Here is a 19,864-nt window from a genome sequence, read left to right on the forward strand (position 1 = left end):
CCTTGCCCTCTCCTCCCCCCCCCCCTTTTTTTTTTGTTTCTTTGTTTGTTTGTTTTTCCCCAGGAAATAATCATTTCCACACCTTGGGGAAGGAGGGAGTGCTGCATTCATAAGACCTGCAAAGACAGCCACTGATCCCAGCATGCCCCTGCAGCAGGTGAGGAGCAGCACTGTCTGTCACTGTGACCAGATCCCACCAGGCAGCTGATGGTGATTTCCTGCTTCTGGGACAGGCTGGAGCAATTGGTTTGTAATCCAATTGAATTTTGGCCAGAATGCAGCCCGGGAGACTCACTGCTGAACCATTTCACTTTGACAGCTGGCAACAATTTGTGGACCACAGTTTGAGCTCTGTGCTCAGAGGGGGATGCAGGCTTTCACAGAGCCTGCCAGTGTGAGAGACACCTGCTCCTGCCTCCCAGCTCCCACCTGGAGATAAAAGCCTCGGTGTCCCTCAAGAGGGAAATTTTCCTATCATATGTGAAATGCAGGAGCCCCCAGCATATAAACCATCCCTCTTTTTTCTCTCCTCGATTTTCACCATTGCAAAAAATAATTTGATAAAAACCTGCTTGAGTTTCAAGATCTAAATTAAGTCTTGCTCCAGATCAAGGCATGGACATCAAATCAATTAAATCAATGCACTGTCATATCTGCAATATCCTCATTATCGGATTTCACATACAATATGCTGTTATCATAATAGACAGTTCCTCCTCCCAGCACTGTAAGTGGAAGTTTTGCTGCTAGCATCAAATAGAAAATGCACTGAATTCTGAAGAAATAAAACAGCAACCTGGGAGAACAAGGCTCAGACATTACACAGACTGCAATGGTATAAATAACCACCCACATCTTGAAAAATTAATGCTCCAAAAGCTCTGTTTTATTAGGATATCAGAGAGACAAGCTGATGCAGTGTTTCAAAGAGCTTATGCTGCAGCAGCTGTGCATGTAATGTGCCCTCTGTGTATGGACCATGTGGGAGCAGGAGGACCAGCTTTCATGCAAGAGCATGGCACAGACACAAGTCACTGTTTCTCTTGGCACACTCAGCTTCTTGCCTGTCATGGAGGGATGGAATGGAGAAGGAAAGCAAGTCCAATGAATGACCACAGTGGGAGACAAATAACAAAATCTGGAAGCATATTTCCTATTTGTTCTTTGGTGCCACTATCTAAGATTGCATGGGCAATCAATGAGTGATTAATGCAAGGGAATATTAATGTGCTCCTTGTAAAATTACTTCATCTAGCTGCATTAAAATAAATTCATAAATAGTAATGGTGGAATGGAATATATTTATTTTACTGATAAATATTTTAAATGCATTGCTTGCCATCTTTGCATTTACTTTATTACTTGGAATGCTCAGTACCTTTTAGAGTAAAGTTGCTGAATTCAACTTAAACTCTTGGCAGTTGACAGACAAAACAGCTCACTGCCTTCTCATATTATCTTATTTTTAATCCACTGGTGCCACTGCAGTGCTGTCCAGTGTACTTTGTACACAGAAATAAACTATTTACACTTTTCAGTGAAATACTGTAATTCAACAATTTGAATAGAAAAGCTTCTAATAACAGCCTGTCCCTCCAAAAAAAAAAATCCCAAATGTAGTCTATACCGTCAGATCATACATACCTGCTTAAAACAGCCTCCACATGGGCATCTCTGATCGCATCACACTGTCTGCCCTTGCAGCCTGGAGAAGATGGGCTTGAAATCTGCAGAGAGGAGAGGAAGGCAAGTCAGTTCCCAGCTTCAGGAGCCTGTTGTGAGACGGAAACAAAAGATCGAACCGGTTTGTCTGGGGCAAGTGCCAGCTCAATTTGGTTCTGCTCTGCTGAAATATAGTTGTGTGGCATGGGGCAACATGAAGCCTTTCCCCAGAGTAGTGGAGCACCAAACTTTTAGGGGATTGTGTCCTCTGTCACCTGACAATCTTCACTAAAGTCAGTTGGGTGTTGGCTTTCAAGGCTGGTGGTCTTCTTCTGGTGAAGTCACCTGTCCCTAACCACAGAATTGCTCTGAAGTCTTCAGAGAGAGGGAAAACATCTTGTACACACTTGTTCTTCGGGGAGCTCTTCTCAAAACCCTGTCCTGTTGCCATCCAGCTTCCCATCACTCTCTCCCCCCACCCACCTTCATCCCTCTGACTTTGCTGTGCGGTTGAGGATTTGGCCTTGGCAAGACTGTGAATGTAGAAAAAAGATCAGAGGTAAATCAGAGGTTAGTGAGGGAGGAAAATGAGGTGGTTTGATGTGAAAATGGGGCTGACATCTCCCCCAACCAGCCATTGTCACAGTCCCTCCACTGGCAAAAGCACTTCCAGAAACAATGTTATTTTTACTACCTGAAGAAGAAAAGCATCAGCCAAAGAATGCAGGGCAGGGCTGTCAGAACTAATCTCCTTTTGGCTTCCCCCTTCTCTAGGAAAAGAATGTCTCCTGAATTCAAGGAATTCCTCACTTCTCTCAAGATAATGGTCTTTACAGCATTTTTTTTTAATTTTAAGAAATTCTCAGGCCCCAAAGCTGCATTTTTATATGTCTCGGAATAAAGCCCCACTGTTCCCCCTGGCTTCATTTTGCCCTAAAAATCCTGCTGAGTGAATTACAACGTTTATCGCAATGCATTGCAGTATTTTCTTTCTACTTATCTGAATAATCCATGAGAAAACCTGTCAGTAACAGTCTCTTCTGTCATATATGGCTGAACAACAAGTGGGACTGTTTGCTTCATCCCACCAAACACCAAGCCAAAGCCACATCATCCACCCCACTGCAGAGATACCCCCATAGCTCTGGTGCAGCTCACAGGGTTGGCCAGTCCCTCTGAGCCTGCAGCAGCATTCTAACACAGATAGGAAACCAATGGAAGAGCATTTTAGTCTGAATAATTCACTTCAGGACACACAAAAGTGGCATTGAGTAACAGAGGACCAAATCTGTGGCCCCACATGGTTATGGTTCAGAGCAGAATGGAGCACAGGGATTTTATTTAGAGCAGGCAGTAATGCACCAGGTTCAATGATGGAGTCTCCAGTTCAGGCAGCTTTTCTCCTTGTATTGCCAGGGGAGGCAAGGGAGTACAGCAGTGTGCTTCATCCTGCTGCAGGACACTGTACTGTCACACAAAGCAAACAAGGAGGAGGAAGTTTTCCTCCTGGTATTATCTGCTCATATCCCCTTTAGTGGTGTTTCCAGATATACCTTTATATCTGTTAATATTTTTAGAGAAAAACTAGATTTACCAATCTAATTTGATTCTAGTGAAATTTAGAGGAAATCTGCATCGGCTATTTGTTGGGGTTTTTTTAATTTCCTTTCTAGCAGAGATCAGCAGCTGCAAAGACACCTCCATATTATCCGTTATACTTCTCAGAATCACAGAATCATTAACTTTGGAAAAGTCATCCAGTATCATCAAGTCCAACCTATGACTGAACATCACCTTGACAAGTAGACCATAGAACCCAGTGCCATGTCCAGTCATTTCTTGAACATTTCCAGGAATGGTTACTCCACCACGTCCCTGGGCAGCCTGCTCCAATGCTTAACCACCTTTTCAGTGAAGTTCTTCCTAAGTCCAACCTGAACCTCCCCTGGTACAGCTTGAGGCCATTTTCCTGTCACTGGTGGCCTGGGAGAAAAGGCCAACCCCCACTTGGCTACAACCTCCTTTTAGGGAGTTGTAAAGAGTGATAAGGTCTCCTCTGAGTCTCCTTTTCTCCAGGCTAAACATGCCCAGCTCTCCCCTCAGCCACTCTTCATAGGCTTACTCTCTAGACCCTTCCCCAGCTCCATTGTCTTTCACTGGACTTGCTTCAGTGCCTCAACCTCTTTCTTGAACTGAGGGGCCCAAAACTGGACACAGGACTCGAGGTGTGGCCCCACTGAGTGTCCTGTTAACATCAACAATGGAGTGCAACATGAACATCTCAGGCAGCTGCTGTCAGGGGCCCAGGCTTACCCCTACTCTGGGCTCCCACCTGTAGCTCATAAACTGTGGTCCCTACTCACCATTCATACACTATGGTGCACATGGTGGAGATGCAAGGAGAGCAGGGAATGTTCCTCTTCTCTTGAGGACAGGATATGTTTGAAATGTGTCAGGATTTCTGAGTTAAAGCAGTATGACGAGATGTCAGGGAAGGCAAGCAGAAGGGGAAAATTAAGGCAACAGATTTTCCTGGGAAACCCTGTTTTCCAGAAAAATCACTGGAGGAAATGCTGTTCTGATTATTTTGATTAATGTTAATTTGTCCCTTTTTTTTTTTTTAACCTCCAAGGCAGGATATAGGGCAGAGCAGAGACCGGGGAAATGGCAGCCCCGCCGCCGAGCCAGCGCTGCAGCAGAGCTGATGGAGTATGTAGGTCAGCGTGTAGCAGCAATTCTTCACAGATGACTGAGATCTACAGAGCCAAAGGCCAGCCTTGGCAGTAAAGCCAAAGGCTCCTTTTGCAACTGAAGGGCGTAAAATCAGCTCCCCCTTTCAAGCAGCACTTGCAGGAGGGAACCCCATGCTGTACCTCCATCCGCTAGAACTAACGCCCTCTGGCTCTGCTCACCCCTCCCTGCTCAGCAGAGCACAGGCTGGGAAATCAGCGTTGCCATGGGATTTAGATACAAAAGGCCAAAAGATGTGGATGCCAACCAAATACCCAGATATACAGGGAGGATATTTTCAGCCCTAAAACTAAAACTGATGTGGAAGCTCTTCCCTAAGAAACAACACTTTGCTGTCTGATGCATGAGAGCAATGTCAAATGTTACCCAAATTTTTTATATTTAATTGTCCTCACTTCTCTTTGAAGGTTTTTGAATTTCACACAGGTTTTAGGAAAAGCTCATGCACTCAGACACTTGGCTACTTTTTCCAAATATCCTGCTTGGCCTAATGAGAGACATTATCTTTGATGACAGCCTTAGTGCACCCTCAGAAGAGATACAGCTTTGGAGACCAGCACACTGCCCACTGGGCATGCACAGATCATGTATCATGGGATCTTTCTCACTTCTGCTTCTGTGCCTCAACCCACTGGGACAGCAGCATGAAAGGATCAGTGTTTTCCCTATATATCATCCCTGAGCATCAATAAGACTGGCAGCTGTCCCTCAAGATTTGTGCTAAACCCTTCTTTAGAGGTTGATTCACACAGCCACAGCCTTCAAAGTCAAAAGTCACTGTTAGATCACCCTGTCGGGTAGCAGAGGTCATCAGGATTTGCGCTGATTTTTGTTTTGTTAACACACATCATTCAAAAAAAGACAGTCCAATCATGACTTGATAGCCACAGAAGAGGGAAGATTTCTCTGTACTGACAGAAGTTTAGAAAGTCATTCACAAGGTTTATCCTCAGGTGTTGAAAGCACCAGGAGAATTTTCCTGATGATCTTGATTCCTGGCAGAAGAATACATCAAATTTTGTGCTCAAGAGCTAAACTTGTAAACTGTGATGTCAACCAGCTAACTAATCTGCCTTGCCACTGAAGGTTTAAAGACATGCTATAGACGTGCCCAATTTTCACTAGGAATATTAGAAAAGGAAGAAATGTTCATGTTTTTAGAAAAAGGCAGCTGCTTCTGCATATGCTGAGAAAGGTAGGGGGATATTAACGCAAGGATTTTGTTGCAGGAACTATCTATTACTGATATTATGGATGACAGCTATCACATTATAGGTGTTTATCTAATAATATTCACACTAATACTGATATACTTTGTCTGAACTAGTCAGCCTAATGCAGATCACTCCTTTGTTTCTGCCACAGAAGAACTTGCTAGAACAGCATCTTTTATTATGAACATTTCAGCTTAAATCCTTCATGTTCTGATGCTGGATAACTTCCTCTCCAAACTGACATCATAGGGCAAAGGGCAAAAAGATCCAACGTAGAAACCCCTAATTTAGTGAGTGAACAGTATCATACTCTTTTTTATGCGGGCATGTATAGAGGTACAGCATTTGACAAGGCATGAGGATTCCCACCAATCTCAGATCAGTCCATGCACTTTTCTCTTGGTCCAGAGAGAGGACCCCATAAAAAGTGCAGGGATGGTTGTGCACAGTCTAAGTGATGCAAATAGAGACATGTTTTGAACAGCATATAATGCACATTTAATTGCATTTATTTAGTGGCCATGGTTAGAAACAGATCTGACTTTTGCACTTTTTACAGATTGTAGACCTGTTACATTGAAAAACTGTCTGTCAATAGATCCTGCATAGGCCTATATTCATGAGGGGCTAGCAGAAAACAAGAGGATAGGAAGGACCTCTTATAATCTCTGTATGTTTTGCATCCTGCTGAAGCTTCACACATCTGCTTACTTAGAAGACAAAAATAAAGGCTATTATGTGTCCCAGACAGGTTTACTCAGAGTCTTGTGGAGTAGGGAGTATTGCAATCCACATGATAAAACTTGTACAAAATGCTACTAATCAAAGGCTTGCAAAGAAGATGAAAGAAAAAGGGAACAAAACTGTCATTACCCACTATTTTGACTGTTGAATGTGAACTATTCATAGTAACACACCAACTGTATCTATCCAATTGCAGTAACGAGTGATAGATGACTACTTAGCAATTAGGTTTTCCTTCCCCACCTCTGAAATTAAGGTCATAACCTTTGCTATTTACTTTTGGGATGTGGTAAATTAGAGCTTTGGCTTCATTACAAAAATTAATTAAAACAGTCACACAATGGCACCATTCATGGCTGTGCTTGTCCCTCCCTGCAGTACGTCCTCATGTCAGCTCTCTTTGGTTTTAATCCCAAATTCCAGTACATGCTAGTCTGCCTGTATTATTTGGATCAGTAGACTAGATTTTTCTTTTTATCTATCTTCTTTGATTCATTGGAAGGGTTGCCCTTGTTTCCAATTCTTCTGGGATTTTTTTTGTTTGGTTGGTTTTTTTTAAGCAACTGTACACTAGCAGGCTCTCAGCATGATCTGATGTCCCCAGAATGCCTTCTGGCCACAGAGTTTGCCAGTAGAACTAGGAAGTAGAACTTTAACCTGGACTCACAGCAGAGACCTCTACCTAACAATCTCTCCTTACTAATATTCCAGGTGTCTAGATCTGAAAAAGTGTGTTCAAGTTGTTTTATCAGGATTTCAAGAACTAAACATAACTAAAGAGATAGAGGGGAAAAAAAAAGAGCCTGCCTATTCCACACTTTAAATAGAGTTGGAAGTCTGCCCATTGAAGTATGGGGTGATTTTTTTCTAAACCATTTCTTTGTGAATGTAATCCTTGTTTTAAAAGCTGGATTTATGAACTGGCAAAAAATAATGTTTTCTTTTATAGGAGAAAGTGTTGCTTTATGTTTCACATGACCATGTCCTTAGGTGGTTCAACACACTGAGTTCTGCGTGTACCAATAAATACAGATCTCCGAGACTTCAGGAATAGTGATTTACTAAAAGTTATTGCTTGATGGGAAGTACAGAAGTGCTCAGATTCATTTTATATAACACCTAAAGGGAGAAATGGCTGACAAAGACTTGGGCAAATACATGTGCTAGAGATAGAACCCAACAGGCAACTTTGATATATATGTGTAATTATACTGAAGTCAAAGTTAATGTTGCTCTAAAGATGAGAACATGAGGTATTTGCAAAACTGACATCTATTATAGGCTTTATTTCTTCAGAGCATTTCAGCATGTATGTAACTGCAAGTATAACCTGATTTTTTTTCACTTACTTCTTGACTACACAGATACATTAAGGAAATTTTATCCAAGTTAATTTAGGGTGTGACTTCAGGATGCATCAGCTGAACAGCTTTAAGATGTAAAAGTGAGGCCTGGTTTTGCAGACTGAATGTGTCCATGCCAGAACCTGACATAAGGTAATGAAGCCAGATTGAATGAGGGTTCAGATCAACAGCTCTGTTTCTCAACTTGTCTTGGCCACAAATGAGAAACAAGAAGGCATCTACTGGGGAATGGGGATGGGAATGGTTAGACAAGCTGAATAACGTTTTGTGAAACACAAAGAGGCAGGACGCTACTCTGAGCCAAAACAATCTTGTAAGCTGTTTTCAGCCAAATCAAGTGCCTGTGTGACCCATCCTGTGGCTGCCTGAGCTCCGGTGCTGGTGACATGGATGGCACAGGACAGAGGCTGTGGCTGAGTGGTGATGTGTTACACTGTCAGTGCCACTGCAGACCTGCATGGGATGAAAGCGTCCACATAACCCTGGCCATGAGAACACCCTTGGCCATTTACTGAGGTTGATCATGGAAGAGTTTTAAGACTAATGACAGGAGTTTTGCTTGGAAGGAGGTGATAAGAACCTCAGCTCCTTTTGTGACTCCATTGGCCTGAGATGGCACATGTGAGCAAGTACATGTCACCTTCCTACTACTCTAAAAAGTGGCCTCTCAGCACAGCCCTTGCCATACCACACAAACACCGATTCTCAGATTTTGTGCATGGAGATACCTGGAGCAGGACCTCTTTTCCCTCTTTCTTGGTGAGAGGGGAAGTGGAAGCTACTTAAGTCCTTTAAAAATGAGCATCTTGTCCTCTATGTGCCCTGAATAAACTACATCCCATGTCGAACTTTGCTGAAAATGCTTTTTTTTTTCCTTTTGAGAAAAGCCAAAAATGAGACCGCATTGATATTTTACTGCAGAGTTGTTGCCTGTAGGTAGGCTTTAGATGAAGCTGTTCTATGGAAATCAATCCTGGTAAAGCAATAACAGCTGTTATTTTGCCAGCAAGCTGCAAGCAGAAACGATTGCAGAGGTACCCCCACTACAGCAATGCTAGCTGGTAATTTAAAAACTATTTGGGACATAGAAATAACCTGGATAAAGCTGGAGAACTACAGCATTTCTATTTCTCCTAGTCTGAAACCACATACTGTAAACACATGCTCGTAAAAGATAGGGAATTCTCCTTTGCCAGGTCCCCACCTTCATGTATGGCCACTGAACAGTATAATATGTATTTTTTACTAGTGATAAGAAAAGGTCACTATTTAATATTTGTAATGCTGTTGGGACAACTGTCTCAAATAGGTTTTGTTGGGTTTGCTCCAATTTTTCATGAATTCTTTTTGTCATCTTTTTGCCTTTGTTGCCTGCAATTGCACCTCTCCATCCAATTAGGCATTGCAAATTGAGCTCCTCTGCTTTCATGGACAGAGTAAGATTGTACCCTCTGAGCACCCTGAGAACAGGAGCAAATCATGTCAGGGACTCTATCTCTTGGAAGCTCTTGAGGTCTTTTTTCTCAGTTTGTAAAGAGGAAAACACCACCACCCTTCAAAAACTAAATCATTATTAGAAAGCCTCAAATGGGGACAGAATTCTAGTTTCATTTTAAAAAGTATACATTTGCTTCTCAAGTTTATTAATAGAGTTTATGAAAGCTTGAGGATGAAAGACTCTGCAGCAATATAATGGAGCATTATAATATTAATTTGCATCAATTTCTTAAAGAGATAATTCAATTAAATAGTTCACCCTTTAGCAACCTATTCTTGTAAAATCATATCTCTTTTTGAACTGTCAACCACTTCAAGGAACAGCCTTTGATTCTTTCTTGATTGTATGCTAGATGAGGCAATTTTTCCTTGGGGAATAACATGAGCTAAATTAGGAACACTGTAATTTAAAGGTGATTAAGTACCTTTTGTGATTGTTGTTCTATGACTTCAATCTGATAACACTTAAGTGCATGTGTAATCTAGTCTTCCACGGGGCTACTCACATTCATAAGTGGGCTTAAATCCTTATAAGATCAGGACCTAAATAAGCACTACAGTTAAACCTTTTACAGCACACTGACAGAGGATATATTTGTTCTGATTGCAATGACATTTCACCCTTGCGCTCGGTGCAGAAACACTAGGAATGCTTTTAAAAATTAGGATTTTTATGTTACAGAAGGAAAAAGCAAGGCACAGATATGTGAATTAATACATTCTGGTCATGAGGCAAGTCTGCCTGCAGACCTGGGAAGACACTGCGGACTTCTGACCCTCATGGATTTGTGTCCTGCTTCACTCCGTCTGTACTTTGTGCCTTGGTGCTCAGCATGGGGGGAGCAGCAGGAATACTCCAGGACAGGCAAAGTGACCAAGTCATTGCTCAACCTGTCCACTTATCTCTGGAGAAATTCTTTCTTAACCATAAACCTACTTGGGGTTTCAGTGGAATAGGCTTTTTATCAGCAGAGCACCCAACGTGTTGAAGGACATCAGAACATGGGCTACTATTGCACCGTTGACAAATTTTAAGGCTGACATCTGTTGGGGGCTACCGAGTAAGATGCACTCATTGTCAAGAAGTGGTGCTGGCATTTGCCCATGAATCAGGATATCTTACAGAATGTCATCACTTGGTAATGAAATGCTCCTTGGTAAGGATGGCTCATGAACACAGAAATAGCCTTTGCCCATAATAAAGTTTTGCAAATAATGCTTGCAGGAAGTGATTTGCTAGGAATCAATCAAGCAGATCCAAGAAATAATGTGACAGATGGTAACCCGACATTACCACAACATCACTCAACTACTTCTCACTCACACTTTAAACAACCATTTGGACTCAGGTCTTTAAAGAAAAATGTTAACTCTCACTCTACAGCTGGTTGAAGCTGAATTGTCACCCCGCAGAAAATTCTATCCTTAGAATTCACTAAAAGGCAGCATAAAATTAAAAGTCTGAAATTTCCTTCAATGCAAAAGAAAAATAATTCCATTATCAAGACTCTATTTTGATGCCTTCGGGCTAAATGCCCTGCTTTATTTTTAGCTGTTAGGCTACAAACAAACAAAAATTTTAAACTATAAAATTAACACAATCTTTATTCTAAGTGATATACACAATGAAAATTTAACAAAATAGATTTGAAATAGAAAACACTGTAAAGAACAAATACTTTCCTGTTTGAATTTTGATGTTTTGAATATCAAAGTTTGTTGAAATCCTCACATCTCCATTTTTCATGACCTACCACCTTCTCAGAGAAAAATATTCCACCTGAGCAGTTTTGATAAGGTCTCTCTGAGTTATGACTGGGTACACTTAGCAAATTACTCATCATAAGCAGTGAAATGGACAGTTTCTCCTTTCAAATTTGTAAGGTAAAAACCATTATTTTGCATTGTATGCCTAATTGACTTGTTATAATTTATAGAGGCTTGAAATTATTACTTCATTTTCTGTTGTGTAGCTGCATGGTCTTTCATCACTGTTGGAAGACTTGTTGCTTGCTACAGAGAAGGCAGCCCGGATTTATTAACTAAAGCATTAATGCAGTCCTTAAACAAATAGCTTTTCTTTACAGAAGGAGATTTTTCACACTCCTCTCCCATGTGCATCGTGCACTCTGCAACCTTTCATTGGGGAACTTCTCATTCCCAGAAAGGTTTGCCAAGCCACTGTTTGCCCTAAACAAGGATCATCCCAGAAACGGAGCAGCCGAAGAAAGCAAAGTAGGCCACCAACTTTCCCTGCCGGGTTGCTGGCTGTCAGTCTGTCCCAGGGGAACGCCGTCCTGCTGGTTCTGTGACGGCACCTGGGGCTCTGTATGAGATGGGCAGGTGTTATTATGAGCCTCTGGGGACATTTACTGGGCTTGTCTTCGAGAGTGAGGGTCATGCAGAGCTCCAGAATGAATCACCTGGTCAGACCCGTGCGGGGTGTTTCCTCCCCAAAGCAGAGGTAACATTGCTGGAGGCAGGGCCCCAGTCCAGCCTTTTCCCTCCGGGATGAATGAACACGGGGGACGCAGTCCCTGCTGCGCACTACCAAGGGACTGCCTGAAATGGAGCGACATGGGCTGGCATGCCCACCGGCTCTTCTCAGCAGAGTTTGTAGGATAAATTTTAATAACTCAAACTTCTAAACTTCCCTCTCAGTCGTGGCTGTTCGGTGATTCACACATCACCGTGTGTATGCACAGACAACCCTCGCACCCCCTCCAGTCTAACGCTGATTCTTCCATACATGTGGGTGGTTCTACAATTGGTTCTTACTAAACCTCGGAGCAGCACAGCCAGTTTTCCTGGGGGGGCAGCTGCCCTGGGGTGAGTGCAGCGGGACCTTTGGAGCTCTGCTCCCCAAAGGAGCTGGGCAATGCTCCTCGTGGGGTCTGCGTTTGGCGAGTGCTGTGACACACGTGGGGGGCGAGCCACTGCCTGCACGCACAAACAGGACATTTCGACTAAATGTGTCGCGGAATTTGGCACAGTTAATGTGCGAACTGAATTGCTTTAAACCTCCACGTTGTATACAGTCCACTCTCACAGCCCTGGGTGTCGCCTGGCATTGGTGGGACAGGATGGGTGACCAGCTGTACACCCAGGGTGCAGCCTTGCTGCGGGCTTTCACCTCGGTATCGTGGCGCTAAGGCAGCCGCTTTTCGCCAGAAACAGCCGGATTTCGGCCATTTCGGCGAATGTCACCAGAAAAAAACCAGCTTCTTCGCCGAGCGCTGAACACCCAGGTCGGCGTCTGCCTTGAAGGCGGGGACCAGGACGGGACCGGGACGGGACCTGCCGGGAGCAGGACGCGAACCCGCCGTCCCGCGCGAGGCCAATGGGCGGCTGCGCTGGTGACGCGCGGGGCGGGCGGGACGGGGCGGGGCGGGCGCTGCCGCCGCGGGAGCGGCACAGCAGGCGGAGCGCGCTGTTCCCGAGGAGGGCAGACAGCGAGTCGAGCGCGTTGGGTGCAGCCTGGTCCGCTGGGGTTGGTAGAGACCCCCCCCCCCCGCCCAGGCTGCGCTACGAGCACCGGCCTGACGCGCGATCTCATCCCCTTTTTATACAGAGACCGATTTTTCCCCCCTTATTTTTTCGGGTGCGCTCTCGCCCAGCGCCGCTCCTACTGCCCCAGCGCTGCCCCCAGCGCTGCCCTGCCGGGTGGCCGGGGCCGCGATGCGCAGCGATGGCCCCCGTGGCTGCCCCCGCATGGGCGCGTAGTGCCCGCTCGGCGCGGAGTGCCCGGGAGCCGCTGAGCGCGGCGGGGAGGTGCGCGTAGGAGAGAGGCTGGAATTTTGCCTTTTCCCCGTTGTAGACGTGCAGGCAGACAGGGGGACAGGTGTGTTGGGGTGTTTTGATTTTTTCCCCCTCATTGCCTGTATCGGTTTGTTGACCACCGCCTCCATTTTTGGTTTTTTTTGGGTGAGGTGGGAACCCGGGGTGTGTGGTTTTCCTCCAGCTGAGCAGTGCAGTGCAGCGGTAGCGGTGAAATCCTCCTCCAGCCAGGAAAATGGAGGCTGTGATAGAGAAGGAATGTAGTGCGCTGGGAGGGCTCTTCCAGACCATCATAAGCGACATGAAGGTAAGAGGCTGAGGGGTTTGGGGTGGGTACAGGGGAGGGGAAGGCTCTTCTCACCTGGCCTCGTCAAACTTGGCCCCGGGCGGTGCAGCCGCATCGGGGTCTGGCGGCGCCGGGGGGACCCTGCCCGGGGCTGGGACCAGCCCGGCCGGGGGTGAACGCTGTAAATGCTATAAATGCTTCATACCCAGGGCTTGGGGCTTGCGAGTTGGTCGCAGGACACCACCTCTCCCTCTCTCTCCCTTCCCTCCCCCTTCCCTCCTGTCGCGGTCTCTCCTGCTCAAACGTGCAAGCTGTTGCCTTGCACAAGGGTCAGCGTTTTCCAAGCCTGCCTTTTTTATTTTTGAAATTTTCCTTCTCCTCGCCACCCCCCACGCCCCCCACCCCGCGGTTTGGGCTGTCAGATCGGCAGCAGAATGGATGCAGCGAGGTGGTGCGGAGGGGCCGGGCACGGAGCGCAGCCTGGGGTGGGGCTGGGAAGGGCAGAGCGGGGATTTCGCTACCAGGCTGATGGGCACGATGGAGACAAATCTCAGCATGGAGATGCTCAAAAGTTGATGTATGCCAGGGTTAAAATCGCGCTCAGTCGGTTTTGTGATACTGTTTTCACGTTATTTATGCTCAGGGAGGTGGCATTTGCTTCTTTCTGTGCGCGGATCCAAAGGTCTCAAGCCACAGGGTCTCTCCTCGCCACCAGCCACGGAAATCTGAGTGTGCCGATCCCGGCTGCCAAAGGGTCCCTTGGAGAGGGGCGCTCCCAGTCTACCCTTGGCAGCCAAGGGCACTTCTGCGGGGTTTTCTTCGGGTGAGCGGGTGCCTCCCACCCTTCTCTTGTGGAAATAAACAGCATGACAGCGTTGCTGTGTTCTGTCAGTCTGTTCTCCCTCCAGCCCCAGGCCCTGCCCCGGCAGACAACCCTCCTGCAGGATCCTGCAGTGTTCCCGGACAAGGGCAGCCTGTCCGCCTCCCAGGGCCGGCCGGGAAGGGTGCAGGTGTCGGGGATGTTGGGGACGTGTCAGATAATGGGGGCCGCGGTGATGTAAAGGCAGCAGCCGAGCAGGCGGTGCTGTTCCCAGCCAGGGACACGGGAATTCTCTGGGTGTTCTGATCCATGCAGGGCTGGTGAGCAGGGAGGGCTGCGGGAGAACGAGCTGCCAGGTGGTGCTGGAGGAGGACAGGGTCTGCTCTGGGAGGGAGCCTGGCAAAGGTGGATGGCTTCTAATGTGTTTGTCGGGGGTGGAGGAGGTGTTTGCACTGGAAGTTGTTTTTTGGTGAGGTTCATCTGCACTGTCCCTCCACTGATCTAATGAGCAGACGTGTAGTTAAGAGCGTGGCTTGTCAAGAGCCTGCAGATTGCAGAGAGGAGGGGGAGTGTGTGTGTATCTTTTTGTTGCAGTCCTGGAGATGGTGGTCCTGGGGCTGTCAACCCCCTTGGATTTTAATAATGACTGCAATTTAAAATAAACCCCCAAAAAGCAGGAAATGACTACAAATCCTGAAATAATTTTTGTGGGCTGTGCAGGGAACATGCAGGGGATGTTCTGTTCCAGATGAAGTGTGGTTTTGGGTTTCATCGCAGAGGGACACAGAGTATGTTTATTCTCTCCTTTTTTTCCATAAGTGATAGATTTGGCTTTTCTTGCTCTTGAGCCAATGGGCCTTTGTTGTGTGGATTTATTTTTTCTTCTATACATTGCTACTTGCATGAGAATGCTCATCAGAAACATGTTGACATGAGCTTATGGAGATGGGCACAGGTGTGAATATTTTTTTCTTAATGCTCCATAGTAGTGGAACCTGTTTTGTGAACTGGCAATTACTGAGGGGGGAGGTTTGGAAGGAATCAGCAGCAGATCTTTAGCAGCATGGTATTGTTATGGTTTGAAGAATCTGCTTGTTATTTAGCAGGAGTAGAACAAAGAATTTTTACCTGTGGTTTGGTTTGATGCAGCTGATGCCGTACTGCTGCTGAGATGCACTCGGATTCTTTGTGAATTGTGCACAAAGGAACACGACAATTTCTAAGGAAAAGTAGCTATTTTTGATAGCTAACCAGGACCTTTCAACTAATGATACCTTTAGTAGTAAAGTGAAAATTAGCATTTTAAATGCTGTTTCAGTAGTCAGGTCTGTGTGGGCAGGCTTCTGGCAGGATCTTGGCGATGATGCGTAGGGGTCTGCCCACACATACCCAAGTGCACTATCTGTGCTGATTCCTCATTGCAGCCTGTGATCAAGGCCCCACATGCCCTGCAGTGCTGAGGGATTTGCTGCAGCATCTGTCTTTTTTAACTAAATAGTTCACAGGTTCTTTTATCATATGTATTGCCCTGGCTCAAACTTTGTTGTAAAGATGTTAGGGTTAATCAACAGCATACTGTGAAGTCTTGCCAGTGGATGCAGATGGGTGCTGCAGCTGAGGTGATGAAGGCACAGTACACGTGGACTGATTTTTCTCTTTGTTCATGATAACACAGAACTAGCTCAGGTGTGCCTTTTGTTAATTTTCATCTCTGCCTGATTTTGACAAGGTTACAGAAACTAGAATTATTATTCTGAGCAATGTGATAGTTTCCATTTGTCTCTGTATACTGTGTTAGCTTTGAAACTTAATATGGGCAATATATGTTGGTGTAACTAACATATCACATTTTTTGATAGCAAGATTAGCTCCTGCTGTCTGAGGTCTCTTGAGCTGTCATTAATGTTTTCTCCAGAAACTCCAAATTTCTCTCCACCTTCTACTAAAAATATTTTTGTAGCTAATCCTCAGTAAAACGTGCTTACAAAATAATTTGGTGTAATGCTAAGCGAGTTACAGAAACTATGTTATTGAGTAAATACGAGAACAGTTAATAAGCATCCAATTTACACAGCCCATTATTATACTTCACAGAATCAGAGGATATTCTCAGTTGGGAGGTAGTCACAAGTACTCACAAGTATCATTGAGTCCAGCCTTGCACGGGACCATCCCAAAGAGTCACACCATGTGACTGAGAGCATCATCCAGTTTCTTCTTGAACTCTGTCAGGCTTGGTGCTGTTTCTGCTTCCCTGGGGAGCCTGTTCCAGTGCCCAACCACCCTCTGGGGGAAGAATCTTTTCTGATAGCCAACCTAAACCTCACCTGATACAACTTCAGGCCATTCCCTTGAGTCCTATCGCTGGTCCCCAGAAAGAAGAGATCAGTGCCTGTCGCTCCTCTTCCCCTCATGAGGAAGTTGTACCTGCAGTGAGATCTCCCCTCAGTCTCTTCTAGGCTGAACAGAACATCTGGAACTTCAATCCCCTGACAAAAGAAGTCCATTTTTCCCCATGCAAAACAAGAAACACATTTGTTGAGTAGTATGGTGATGTACATGATGACAGGATTGTTTGTGAAAAGTCCACAATGGGAATTGTACTTGGCCGTTGTGCTCTAGAATTGAATTTCGATGCTTTGAGATTTCAGGATCAGATTAAAGAACCATGAAAGGGGGAAAATGTCTGCCCATCCCATCCTTGAGTTTTAATCCATTGTCACAGCCCTGGCGTTTCTTATGGTACATCACTGAGTATGTGGCACTTACAATTTGTTATACTCTTACACAAGATCTTTTTCAATGCAATCAAAGTTTGTAAAAGCAAAAATAAAATGTGCATGTCTCCTCAGAGGAGTAGTTCTGTGTGCTGCATACAAACACCGTGTGTTTTTTCTTTGAATGCAGTATATTTTCTGTAGCGCCCTGTGGGAAGGGAGTATTTGATCTGAATGGTTTGTAACTCATTTCTGGCAACTGAGAAATGAGATGCTGCAATGTGCTGTTAATTTCAGTGTTTCTTTTAGTGCAAAGCAAATCAGTGTGGATAGTTTTTGGGAGGGCCTGTTATGGATGGGTTTTAATAGAACTTGTCTTCTCGTGCAGAGCAGATATTCTTTAATGCTGTTTTTGCTCCTGAGTTGATTTTACATTCCTTTTAATCACATTGTTCTCTGCTGTCCTGAAGAAAAAAGACAACACCTCTGACAATGTTGAAACTGGCAGTGTTTGTAGTTTACTTGATGGTGTTTGGCTTTTAGCATATTCTTTATTTGTCTTGCCTCTTCTACTAGCATGTGTTTTGATAGAGCAGAGACTTGCTGTATATGTGTGGGGTGACACCTGACATCTGTGGGGTGGGCACGAGAGGAAGATGAGTAGTGAGCACTTGGATGAGCACAGGTTTTCTATGAATCCATTTATACTAAGTGGGGGGATTTGCTAAATTTTTATGGGTCAGGTTTGGATTACCAGTTAGTCTTATGTATCTCCCCACATGTGAGGGATGTGCAGGTATTATTGTCATGTTGGTGAACAAAAACAAGATTCCCAAAGGAAGTGTGAGATTTTGGTAAATTTTAGAAATTCTTTTTTTTTATGCGTATGTGCTTTATTTATAGTTTTCAGCTGAAAACCCAATAAAATCAACGTTTTGCTTCTGGCAGTAATCTCTACTTCAATGCTATAGTGTGGGTGAACCCTTTACTCCATTGCTGCTGCTGGAACTTGTGGATGAGGCAGTGGTACACGTTTGCTTTCAACCATGTAAAGCTCTTGGTCAAAGCAGAAGAGAGAGACATGAACATGTGGGCATGAGAAACATATGTGTTTTTGCAGCCTCTTATCTCTTGTTAGGAAGTAACCTGTGAGAAGCAGTATTTTAATCTTGCTTTTTGTGAATGTTGGGACCAAGGAGTGGTCACATCAAGGATTAAGAGTTGTTTGTTAAGTAGGTTGCTTGTGAGGGATGGCCTTGTGCTATTCACACAAATAATATCAACTGAGTGGAAAAATATTTGATGGAACAAATGGAAATGCTGAGAACAGTTACTGCACTGAGTACAGCTGCAAGTCCTCAGCATTTGTGTTAATCCAAGGGACAGCACACACGTACCAGAGAACCTGAGCAAATTTATTTTACTGTGACATGCCATAGTATGCCAGCACTTCCACAGCTGTGCTTTATATGAAGCTTAGCATCTCTGTGAAGATCAGGAATGTTCAGTTGAATGCTTTTAAGGCCTAGTTCAATCCAGCTGATAACTGTGGTAAGGAAAAGCAACTGTGTCATGTTTTAGGGCTGGTGCTGTTTAACATTGTTGGTGGGATTGAGTGCACCCTCAGCAGGTTTGGTGATGACACCCAGTTGTGTGCTGCTGGAGGGGAGCAACGCCATCCGGGGGCCCTGGAGAGGCTTGAGAGGTGGGACTATGTGAATCAGGGAGACCTTCCTGCACCTTTGGTACCTAAAGAGGTCTACAGGAGAGCTGGAGAGGGACTTCTGACAAGGACATGCAGTGACAGGACAAGGGGGAACAGCTTCAAACTGAAAGAGAGCAGGATTAGATTAGATAACAGGTAAGATTTTTTTTTTTACTGTGAGTGTAGTGAGACACTGAACAGGTTGTCCAGAGAAGCTGTGGATGCCCATTCCTGGGAGTGTTTTAAGGTCAGGTTGGATGGAGCCCTGAGCAGCCAGATCTAGTGCAAGGTGTCCCTGCCCATGTCAGGGGAGTTGTAACCAGATGATCTGTAAGGTCTCTTCCAATCAATTCTGTGATTCTATGTGCAATAGACAGGTACAGGCTTGGAGCAGAAAGGACATCTCTGTCCTCTCTTTCCCACGTGCTGTGTTGCACTGGCATGTCCCCTACGTGACAGTCTTTAGGGCAACTGGCTATTACAAATCTAGCAAATCAATGCATCTTCCCCTTCCCCTTCCCCAAAAAGTGTGAAAGGAGTTAATTTGCAGCTTTTGTTCCCTTTTTTTTTCTTTCCTTTAAATGCATTTGGAGCATAGCTGGCTGCACTGATTTCTTACCCCACTGCCTCCCAAAAACCTGCTTGCTCAGGTTGTTTGCATACACTGAAATTCCTTGCCTTTTCCAAGCAGCTGCTGTGTCTTTCTGTAAACATCTTGGAGGGGGAGGGATTGACATGCAGTGAAGGCTGAAAGATGGTGCAGGAGGAGAGCCATTGCGTGCCTGCCTGAACACTGGGGTTCAAGCAAGAGGGCATAGCTGGGAACATACTTACTCACAAGTAGTGTATTTTTGAGGGACACATGCTTTCTTGATCCAAATACTCTTGTGTGAGTGTTAACAATTTATATAGCTGCTGAACATTTGCTACGTAACTGTATACGAGGCTGGCTTATTTTGTGACATACCCAGAGCAAAGACTTTTAATGTCTTTTTAAGAGTAGTCCTTCTGGACCTGGCAGGGCACCAAGAGCTGCACAGTTTAGTTTGCAAGGTTGTAAGTGTGGAAGGAGTTGTGCAGTGCTGCATGAAACACAATTGACTGAACAAATGTTGGAGGGTAAGAAGTCTGTGTAATTACAGGCTTGGTGCTGGTTAATACCTAACAGAGGGTGATAGTTGGTAGAGTTTGATGCTTTCTTCTACAGTTCTGAGTGCACATGAGCTGTACCAAAATCTTTGTTATAAAATACCTAAAAAGCTCAAATTTTTTGCTATGTTTTTTTTTTTGAAGTGCAAAAGTTGAAACAGTTGATGGAGTATTGTGA

General features: G+C 44.9%; 1 protein-coding gene across 16 annotated transcripts in view; it reads left to right on the forward strand.

The window, feature by feature from the left end:
• The first annotated feature begins 12,633 nt into the window (after window positions 1-12,633).
• Window positions 12,634-19,864, forward strand: part of MTSS1 (MTSS I-BAR domain containing 1) — a 128,557-nt gene continuing 121,326 nt past the window's right edge. For 7 of the 16 annotated variants that reach the window (XM_071553851.1, XM_071553861.1, XM_071553862.1 and 4 more), the window contains exon 1: window positions 12,635-13,316. In XM_071553851.1, the coding sequence (XP_071409952.1) occupies window positions 13,245-13,316 (72 nt within the window). In that variant the 5' untranslated portion in view covers window positions 12,635-13,244. Of the gene's footprint in view, window positions 13,317-19,864 lie in introns of all 16 variants that reach the window. The other 9 variants (XM_071553855.1, XM_071553865.1, XM_071553856.1 and 6 more) reach the window with 2 other exon arrangements.

This window comes from Pithys albifrons, chromosome 4 (genome assembly GCF_047495875.1).
Source record: "Pithys albifrons albifrons isolate INPA30051 chromosome 4, PitAlb_v1, whole genome shotgun sequence".
NCBI lineage: Eukaryota > Metazoa > Chordata > Aves > Passeriformes > Thamnophilidae > Pithys > Pithys albifrons.